The 10952-nt window shown below is 41.6% G+C and overlaps 1 protein-coding gene across 1 annotated transcript; it reads right to left on the reverse strand.

Moving 5' to 3' along the window:
• Nucleotides 1–92: 92 nt before the first annotated feature.
• Nucleotides 93–2784, reverse strand: msx3 (muscle segment homeobox 3). The gene is made up of 2 exons (XM_084949309.1): nt 2247–2784; nt 93–1847 (listed from the first exon to the last, which is right to left on the reverse strand). Exons 1-2 carry the CDS (start codon nt 2605–2607, stop codon nt 1441–1443), a joined length of 768 nt encoding a protein of 255 aa, XP_084805435.1. The 5' UTR covers nt 2608–2784; the 3' UTR covers nt 93–1440.
• Between the last annotated feature and the right edge of the window lie 8168 nt (nt 2785–10952).

A 10952-nucleotide genomic window follows, 5' to 3' on the forward strand; every position in this document is an offset into this window, starting at 1 on the left:
GTAATACTTAACTGCTGTGTTTTCAATATAAAAAAGCAGGTTTTTGGAGCCCACTTTAAAATTTTTGTTAGGAGAAACAAAAGAGAATGTCAGGGATTTTCATAATAAACTTTAATAATTGTACAAAACATCTTCCACTTGTGAAATATAAAATACACTGTACCTTAATAGCTCATGTAAGTTGGTCTGCCGCGTTCAACACTTGGAGTGTTTGCAAAACTACACCAGGAGTTATCTACATTTAGTAATGAAGCTGATCTCGAGAGCTCTTCTGACACCTGTGCAAAAACATTCTCCTTTTGAGGTAACGGCTCGAGTAAAGCAGGTTTATTGTATTTATGAAATGAGCACAGTTGTTAACTAGCTGGAAACTGTTGCTTAAATCTTATTACAGTAAATTAACCTTTAAAGATCTTCTGGTTCTCACTCCAGTTAATGTAAAGCACTGAAGAACTAAGGCACAAAAGATGTAACGTAGAAACTACATTCTTTAAATATGTATGTTTTCGTTTTGTTGAAGAGGAAAGGCCTTTAAAGTCTTTTTAGAGTTTTACAGCATCAGGGGCTCACCTCAGGAAGTGATTAAAGGATAACTTTAATTTTCTATATTTCCATTTTAAGTTCAGAGACCCTATTAAAACACCAAATCCACAGATTCTCAACCATCACTTTCGCATCTTTGCAACATTAAAGTGATTCCCGTTATTTGTGAAGCTGTTTCTAAATGAGCGGTTATGCCCATTAAAAAACCGAATTACTTTACCATACGTTTCTTTTTGGATAACATTCGAGCTCTGTGGCATACATGAATAAGATCAATCAGAAATGACTATCAGAAAAATATAGAAAGTCAGCAAAACTGTAATTTAAATATTTTTGCTATAAATAAAAACTCTCCTTGAAAAGGTGGGACATTTCAAAGCATTTGAAATAGAAATAATGAACAAGCCGTTGTCTTTCAGTGCGTCATTACAAGTTTTTGTTTTCAGCTCAAAGCAACAGGCTCTGAAAAAAATCGTCTTCTGTGGTCTTCTCTTACTACAGTAAAATTACTGGAACTGAAGCATACTGAGCTGGGACAGAAAACCTCGCTGTTCAGGTGAAGTTTGAAAACTGAATCTGAAAATGAGCTCAGCCAAAGCCACTGCAAAATTAATTTACCATAGAGTAAACTTAACATAAGTGTTTACTGAAAATAAAAAAGGCAATCAACTGTTTTGTTTTTGTTCCTGGAAATAATGAACAGCTTTAAAATGAAGCGAGACTGTTATGTTAACATATCCCTGCTGTGGGTTATTATATTATTCTTTCCCCATTAGCTCTTTAACGAAAAACATTTCATTCAACATGAGATTTCAGACAGATTATTTCATAAGAATATTTTTGCTGGATAAAGCTAAGGCAGTTTCCCCAACGAAGCAGCTTAAAAGTTAGTATGAGTTAGGACAAGTAGTACATCCCATATGGTCCACTGAATAGTCCTGGTACGGGTAAGGCAGGCCGAGGTCCGTTCAGGGCCCCGTATAGCGCCGGGGCGCCTATTGGTGCGCTCAAGGGGAAAGGAAAGGCGAAGGCCGGGAGCAACGGCTTCGTGGCCAGCTTTAGTTTCTCCAGCTCGGCCTCCTGCAGTCTCTTGGCCTTGGCCCTGCGGTTCTGAAACCAGATCTTGACCTGGGTCTCTGTGAGGCCGAGGGAGCTGGAGAATTCCGCTCTCTCCGCGATGGAGAGGTACTGTTTCTGTCGGAACTTCCTCTCCAGAGAAAGAAGCTGAGAGGTTGTAAAGGGAGTTCTGGGTTTCCTGTTGTTCTTGTGTTTCCGTAGGTTGCACGGGCTGGGGCTGGGAAGTCCTGGAAATATAATTAAGAAGTTATCTACACTGCTAGAACTTCGGCGATCGATTTAATAGCAGAACTAGTGATTGTTTGAAGTTTAATTTTTGATTGCGCATAGACTATAATCTTGAAGATCACGAAAATATCAAACACAAGCTTATATTCTATATCCTATATATATATCCTAACTATTCTACAGTCAGTGCACCTTTGCCGTTATTTACTCTTTGGAGGAAAGTTCAAGCTCCCTCTCACTGTTGGCTCTTAATAGTTTTATTACAGACAATTATAATATTTTATACAATCGTTTAGCAGTCATTTTGTTTATGCTTCTTTGAATATGTCTATACAAGTTGTTGACGTTTTTGTTTTAAATATCGCACAAAATGTCGCAATAGCGCATTCTACACTCACTTGGAGGGGATGCGCATGGCGCCTGCAACCAGGAACTCGTCTCCTTGTCGCTGAGGTCCACCGCCTCCGCTTTAGACCGATAAAATCCTCTCTGTGACGCACAATCTGCATCCTCTATCCGGACGCAACCCGAGCCAGGCTCTGCGTCTCGGAGGCTTCTGCACGGCGTCCTGTCTGATATGAGTGATTCCACACTGAAAGGCAGATCTGAACTTTTGGTTTTACACCTTCTAACAGGTGACAGGTCCAGCTCATCAGTTCCAATTCCATCAGCGGCTCTATCCTCCGGCGAAGTCTCCCCGGGAGCAGCCACAGGCGGTGATCCTTGCGCAGGATTCATTACGCACGACTGCGGTGCCATACAACTAATTTTCCTGCCGCTCTCTCCGACACTGTTTATGTTTTCGTGGCTTCTCTTGAGGAGATAAGTGCTAGTGCAGATGTTCCTCCGATGACGCTACAGCTGTGTTTTTCAGGCTTTTACGCACAGACTTGTCTCTCCGTTAGCGCAGTGCCACAAGTTCCCCTTCCATCTTGCCGCCTGCCTATCAGTCTTTAGATGTTTCCACGTGACCGGGCTAAAGCGGTTTCTGATAGGCCGAATTTGTAAAGACAGTGTTGCGGTCCATTTTATACGCTGTGGTTTCTGACAGATATAAACCTCTCGTCAGTGGCACAGCTCGAGTTATTCTATGTAAGGTAGGACAGATGTACAGTTCCTACCTTTTAAACACTCTTTGCTGGAATCCAAATTTAAATCTGCACTGGTTAATATTTTTATTTAGAGTTTATCAATTCACCCATGCTTGTCCCCTTCAGTTCTTACAGAGCATTTTAGTGTTTTTAATTTTCTGCTTTACAATCCCAACTTTGCCTAAATAGTCAAATATTCCCTTTCTGAACTGGTAGACAACAAAACAGAACCAGAAAATGGGTTGCGCATACAAAGACATCAGGTGGACACAAACGGACTCTAAATGAGTGCTAAGATTTGGTGCGTGCCTTCTGGGTGTGTATATAGTGTATTTATTTGTTTTTAAAAATATTTACCATGTGGTGCTGTGATTGTGTCATAAATCCATTCACAGTTTAATAGATGTAAACCTCACCAGATATATGTCACACAAATTCTTCTCTTTGGGCCCCTTCTGGGAAGTTGTACTGGAGAATGTGTTGACAGTAGTTTTTCACCAGGTTTCATTAAAGCAGTAAGGCAATCCAGGCAGCGATTTACAGCACTCTTTATATTCCAAAGAGTTATTATCACTGTAAATTTCTATCTTGTGGCCTGTAATCAAATTGTCCATGGCCATATTTCAGCCTATTGTGTTCATTGTCTGTAATCCCTTTGAGAGACAGTAAAGGGCCCATTCAAGCAGCCCATCCAAATTGGCCTTGTTCTGCAGCTCTTCAAATCAAGTCAAATCATTTTCAGTGAAACTCTATATGTGAGTGTTCTTCTCTCTTATGGGAACTGCTGCTGGGCCTGCAGCGGCAGCGCACTGACTGAATGACTGTCTGTAGGACAATTGGTTAAATGGAGTTAACTGTTTCTCTCCCTGAGGTATGTTCCTGCTTTGATCCTGCTGCGCCTGGCGCCTGTCTGCTCTCCCGCCCCCTCTCCCCCTCTGTGTGACAGTGATAGATCGCTGGGTAACCATACAAGCTTTCAATGACTGTAATTTAGTGCGACATTACATTCTCCTCTAGTAACTGTGAATATTACCACTCTCACTCTCCGCCTGTTTGAAAGGAGACGCTGGGCTGTCTGTAGTGTTGTTGTTTCTCCTCTATTGTTTTGTAATGAATGAGTAAATATTTAAATAAAAAAAGTTTCCTGCTTCTCTAAGAATGGCACACACATGCCACAAGAGTCAACCAAACATTTTGATGTTGAGAAATTAAAATCTATCTATAGGACAGCTGCAGCTTGTTTTCACATAGTCTGGTGTTTAATTAATAATGACTTTTCAGCATGTTTGGAAAGAGTAGATCACTTCTAAGCAATCTTTCATTATACTGTGATCAGCAAACACTGGTGCGGGTTTATCCATTGCTTTTCCCCTTTGGAATCAGCTCTTATGTGTTTTCCTGATATTTTATGCCAATCCATTCATCCTGTAGGTTATAAGATTATTAAGTATTTACATGTAAAGTCGAAAAATGTCAAACTGACTTTCTGTCTTTACCCAACTCCAAGTCCTGCTTATTTAACTCAGTGGAGAACTGTGTAAAGAGTTAATTGTGGTTTTGTAAAAGAGTTTGAAACCTTTCGAACCAAGCATGTCGAAGCAGGCTTTATATATTTCATTCTTTAAATCTTTCCCTTTCATCTGAGTTGGCAGCGCTCGCAGCTATCCTAAGCAAACTTTTGGGGAGGGGGCTAGAGTCATGTGGGATAAACATTTATGAAACGCGCAGCGGGGAACTTGTGGTGGTGAAAGTGTATCGTCTTTAAAGGGGACGAGAGAGGCCTGTCTGCGGAAGCATAACAGAACATTATTGTGTGTCTGAGTGGACCTGCCAAAGCTGGTATGTCAAAATGTCAGTGGATGGAAGATCACAAACTTTTCTTTCCCTGCTTACATTCACAAGGAGTTACACTCTGTCTTGTTTTCTTGAAATAAACTGTGGTCATTCATTGTGTTAAAGTTACTTGTTAAGCACTAGTTACCACTTGCAGCACTCAGAGCCAAAATTAGAATGACTGACATGGGTATTGCATCAGTTACTGAAACAATAATGTTGACAGGCACAGGCTTTCTTGGCTCCAGCTCAGTTTTACTCAGGCCCAATCATGCCAGTCAGCCAAGAGGATGTGCAGGGCCCGAGGTCTTCGTCTGATGTGCCTCGTTATCTGATCAGCAGTTGAGAGCAACTGCAACAACATGTCAGCCTAAATTAGTTTTCTCATCTTTGCAACTGTCAGCACATAGTGTGTTAAGAGCTGCTACTCTTAACCCAAGGTCAAGTGTAACTTATTGAGCAAAACTGTGATGAGGGACACAGATTTGACCCTTACAACAGACTAATATGCAGGCAATGTTGAGCCAGGAAAACTAGACAGGAGGTGATTATAGCCATGATGAAAGCTTCAACTTCAGTTTCCATCCACAACTTTTTGAGCAACAAGTGAAGTTTGGAAAGCAAGTATAGCACACACACACACACACACACACACACACACACACACACACACACACACACACACACACACACACACACACACACACACACACACACACATAGCAGTCCTAAATATTTTTTCCTTTTCTTTTCCAATTTATGTTGTGATGACATATGTAATTGCGGGCTGGATGATGTTCACAGGCTTTTTAATGAACAAAGCTTTATTTATATATCACACACGAGTTGGAGGGAAGTGGCAAGTGTACAAAATGCTGGACCTTGATGTCAAGGACTGGGGTTTGATTACAGAACCCAATGTGTTGGTATGTTTAGGCTACAAATCACAATCTTAAATGCTTTGAGTGCCAACATGTGATGAGTATGAGGTTTGATAGTGGGGCTTAGTAACGCATCTCTTCATCATGTAGGTCATCCAGGTCATGATAGTTTAAGGAACTTGGAAAAAAAAAAAGCAGCTGGATGTTTCACTTCTCATCCAAGAAGCTTCTTCAGTTCAGAACTTCTTTCCAAGCTCCTTATTTCTTCATAATTGAAAATGCATTTGCTGCTGTAATTTAGTGGTTGATAAATATGATTTATAAGAGGCACAGTGGAGAAGTTCATGCAGTTCAAACTCAACATACTTGCATGAATGAAACTGAGGTTGCTTGTTTAAAGCATTATCCTACTAATTAATTTCTTAAGTAGTACATACTCAGGACTCATGTGCCAGATGATGCTTGAAGCTTTTGTAATTACCCGATGGATTATTGATTGATTAAGCACTTTTCATTTATCCTCAATAATGTTAGCATGGCTCGGCTGTCAGGGGAAAGTGTTGACAGGCGAGCGGTGAGCGGTTCATTGTGCCCCTGTGTGTGGGATGTTGGGTTTGGTGACAGGAAGGCGAGTCCCACATGGTGTCTGACAGGGATGAGCAGAAGCCTTTGGCTGATGTGGACGTGGTGCCAGGTGCTAACAGGTGCTAACAGGTGAACACAGAGATAGAGTTGCTGTATTGTTGCAGTTTGGGAGAAATGGAGGGGTATATAGGGAACCGGACACCTTCTCTGGGCCTGGAGCGAGCCAGGGGTTACAGAGTGAGCTTAGGGATGGCGCTGAGAGCAGGAGGGGGGACTCAGATGGCAGCTTGCACTCAGGGATGATAATGACAAAGATGATGATGTTGGAAAATGACCCACTAACAGATGCTTGGGATGTCAGATTATGGTATTGTTTGGCTATGATGGCAGATATAGGCATGATTAGTGTTAGGGTGCAGCACAGAAGCAATAGGAAGACTAATAGTAGCATGGGAAACCTGACCAAAACAGACAACCAGAGGTACATTTTCCCAAATGCAGTGTCTTAAAATACAGAGAAAAACAATTAAACTACAAAAGAGGTGTCTGAGAGAAGCATTTCACAGAGGGACACAGAGGGCCTTCTATGTTCTCATAGTAATTTGAGCCGTTTTGGGGTAAAGTGAGTGGTTGTTACCACAGAATACGATCCGCTATGATCCTGTACATTGCAAGTCTTTATGCAGTCTTAAGACCTTGCAAATGTGTCTGCCTCAGCATCAGTTTCCTCTTTCCTCCCCACTGCAGAGTGAAGTCAGACCACAACACAATGGGAGACAATAGCGAAGACAGCTGGCCTAGGCTTTCTGGAAAATGAAAATAGTGCACCAATTTGTGTAAAAGTGCCGCTGACGATTTGTAAATTCGGCCAAAGACTTCCAACAATATTCTTCCAAAAACCGCTGACGTGATGGCAGCTGCAGTGCAACATGCTGTGACCACTTAAACTGCGATAAATCACACAGCAGCACCTGTTGAGAGATGGGCAGCCCACTGAGACATTCAGCAGGAAAAATGTCCCATAATCTGCCAAATACAATGCGTTTTTTTCCACCAATTTAATTATGCACAATAAACAAAACAAAAATCATGCAGTGGTTTAGTTAATTGTTTAGCAGTACTGGTAAATTATTTTGTCACTTTTGGGCACTGCTAAGCCAGCTGTTCCCAAGTCTTTGTACTGACTAAATACATGGATTTTCCACAATATCTAAATATTCCTTTAATAGATTACAACTGTGTAGCAAAGATGGTATTTTTTCAAATATTAGATACCATTTCCCTCCTTTGTAAATGTAAATCTTAATTCTAAAAATAGCCAACCTATTATTTTAGAAATTTTTATTTGATTTACTAACATTTAGTCAAACTGAGATATAAAAATTTGTGTAGTTTAAATGGCTGTTTAGTCAAATAACAAATGATTTGAGAGAATGTTTCAGTGTTGTTGTTTGGCTTATTTATATCAGTATTGGCCTCAGAGTTGACACGGCTTGCATAAACTAAAATTTGAGTAGAAAATCCTGTCAGATTTTGATCCACCACGCAACACCATCTGGAAAGCATCTGATTGGCAACACCTTCATTTTTCAGGATGACACACTACGAGTGCAGTAAAAGCACACGTGGATAGACACACACATATTAGTTTTATCTTCCCAGAACCCGACCGTCAATATTACTGATGCAGTGTGGGATCATCTTGATAGAAAACAGAACAAAATGCAGACAAATCCACCCAAAAATGAGCTTTGGATGTAGTTCAAGAAGCCTGGAGAACTATTCCTGATGACTCCTCAAAGAAATGACTAGAAAGCTTGTCTAAGAGAGTTCTAGCTGTGCTGAAGAATAAAGGTGGTCAACCAAATATTGACTGTTAGAATTGTTTAAAACTCTGTATTTTCTTTATATGATTTGGATTAGGTGTGTCTCAAGACTTTTGCACAGCACTGTATATATTTTGATTATGAAAGTAAATGATTACATTTCAAAATTCAGGTGAAATGTGATGCTAGCCATTACTCAGGGCCTCTTTTGTGCCATTTGCTCTCTTTATCTGGTCACATGTGTGTCTCTCTAACTTTAAGAAAAATGCCACTACTGTACTTCAGCAGTCTCCTGCCAGTACAGATCACACATAAAAATATAGTTTAGTTAAAAGATATTTAGTGCACTAACTGGAATTTGAGTGTGTGTTTGTGATCTCAGTGCAGTGACAGCCTGAACAAATAAGCCAAGCTGATTCTTCTGAGATTACAATAGAGTCCACGTCGTCTCATGAAGCTCTGAAAGGGATGGGAGGGCACAGCGGAGGCCCCTGAATAAACAACCATTAAATTCTCCCTTCGCAAGTATGAGGGGAGTCTTTAGAGTTGCGGCCGTGCTTTAAACTAACAAAACTCAAGGGCATAGACAAATAGCAGTAAATACAGATGCCTATTTTACCTGCACTCTTTAGGTTGGATGCTTGGTGAAAGACGCAGATTAGCTGACAGCAGGATAAATGTGGGGAGTGAAGAGTGGGATGAAGTAGATGAAGGAGAAGATGAAAGCTTTGTTGTGCTGATGCTTAATGAGCTGGAAAACACAATTGAACTTCTCTGACTGTGGAAATTGCTGTGAGGGCATCGTAAATTAGCGCCAGTGTGGGAGCTAGCCTGCTGACAGAAAAGGGGCTTTGTGTGAGGAAGGCTTCTTCACAGGACCGCAGCCGCTGGGATCTTCACAGCGGTATCATAGCTCGATCTGTCACAGGGCAAGGAAATTCAGCCCTTCAGAGCCGTTTGGTAGCCCTGTTGTCTCATGCATTTACCAATGTAGCTGTTTTTCTTACTCCACTGTCCCACCTGTTGATCTGCATTTTCCAAATAAACCTACTCACCTCTAGTCTGCTGCACCCCGGCTCTCTTTCTCCCGCTACCTGTGGATTATTATTCTATAAACAGCAAGGCAAGACAAAGTTAGGACGTAGTGGATAATGGCAAAAGCGAGCAAAAAGGAGATGGGTCTAATTCTTCTCTGATATTTGGTGAGCTCCAAAGGATGACTCTTCATTCTGGCTTTGCAAGCTTGGCACATGCCTTCTGTTACTAAGTGGCTTCATATTGAAAGACTCTGCGGCCACTATTCTCTCTCCCACTGGGTGCCAGCCTCTCTGCCCTGGCAGCTGCTGGGCTTTAGAATAGACCCATAGTTTCCCCTCTGCAGGTGAGCTGCACAGCCAAAACAGGGCCCCTCAAAGGCCTTTTCAGAGCCTCAATAGGAAACTGACTTGGGGAAAGAGGAACGGGCACACAATGGCCGACTTCTCTGGACACAGAGAAGATGGAGATGAGCTATTGGGGTGCTGCTTTAGTGTTGCTTATAGCCATGTCGAGGAGAGGTGATGAGAGAAGAGAGGCTGGGATGAGTCCCCTCTTTTTAAGTTTCTGAAGGCGTGGTTCTTTCCCCGCAGCTTTGCCACCGCCGTGCAGGGATGCCCTGCCATCCCGTGTCTCCTATGTAATTGCTGTTCTTTTGAAGTTTGATGAAACTGAATGTTTTTTCCATGTCCTGGGGTGATGGAGGTGACAGTCCTATGCGCACCTCCCCTCTCTTAACCCCCTCCCTCCCCTTCAGTCCTGTCCCAGAGCACTGGGGACTCCCTTTTGCCAAGGGCAAAGCAGACAAGAAAGAATGCGCCTCCCTCCTCTCACTTGCACCTCCTTTTCATAGTTTGCTCTCTAACTTTTATTAGCAACAGCTTTCACTGACATATGAAAAGTTGGCGATGGTGAGAAGTGGACCGAGGGTTTAAAAGCAAAGGGCTAAACAGGAGCACTAAAGGAGAGGAAAAGACCATGCAAAAAAATCCAATAAACAAGCAACAAATAAGATCTCTTAGGCTAATTTTTTGATCCCACAGAGCTCTCTTTTTTGCCTAGATCGCATTGCCTCTCTATGAATCTGTGCAAAGTACTCAGTTTCATTACAGGCTTTCCTTTAGAATAATTCATGATTACAAGCAGTAAGATGAAGTAAGTAGGCAGATTTAGATACATTTATTGTTATTTTAATTATGCCCATAACACAAACTTGTTGTCCAAATTAAGGAAATATTTCTACAGCATCATCTTTTGCTATTGTTTACATTTCACATGAGATTTTAAACACGCTGCAGTCTGAAGCCTTTAACTGTCTAATGTAATTACGTTGGTTAAGAAGATGCTATCAGTCCCTGTCTCATTTTACTCTCTTGTTTTCCTCTTTCTCCCTCCTTCCTTCTCCTCCTCTAATCAGTTCCACTCTGTTATTGCTGGCCCTGGGCTGTTTGACTCTACACTAAACTGCCGGGATTTTTTTTTCCTTCTGAAGTTAGTTGACCACTTTTGAAAGGTTAAGCAGTGAATGGGGGCGTGCTCATGGCACTGCAGAGGGCCAACCACACTGACAGAGACAGGCTGTGACTACGGGCTTGGAAGGCGTTAAATGCTATGACATCCAGGACAGACAGTTCAGTGTAAGTTCTGAAGAAAGACACACTAATGAATGCACCATACTTCATGTAGCATTTGCTTGGAGTTTTTGAGAAGAAAGAAACATTTCCTGCAGTCAGGCCAGCTGGGAGTGATTTAGAGACATTAGTTAAATCCCATTCTGGAACATGTCTTTCCTCAGGGATAAGTTCAGAGGGCTATGTAAACCAACAATGTAATTTAAACCCTCTTTTGTGAGA

Source organism: Perissodus microlepis, chromosome 13 (assembly GCF_051167445.1).
Source record: "Perissodus microlepis isolate ML-2025 ecotype Zambia chromosome 13, ASM5116744v1, whole genome shotgun sequence".
Classification (NCBI taxonomy): Eukaryota; Metazoa; Chordata; class Actinopteri; order Cichliformes; family Cichlidae; genus Perissodus; species Perissodus microlepis.

What these genes read in the sequence shown, in the direction of transcription:
- msx3 (XM_084949309.1), bottom strand. Translation starts at nt 2,607, where the DNA reads ATGGCACCGCAGTCGTGCGTAATGAATCCTGCGCAAGGATCACCGCCT. An exon ending in GCCATGCGCATCCCCTCCAA is followed by an intron (nt 1,848 to 2,246) that starts GTGAGTGTAGAA and finishes TTATATTTCCAG; the next exon opens with GACTTCCCAGCCCCAGCCCG.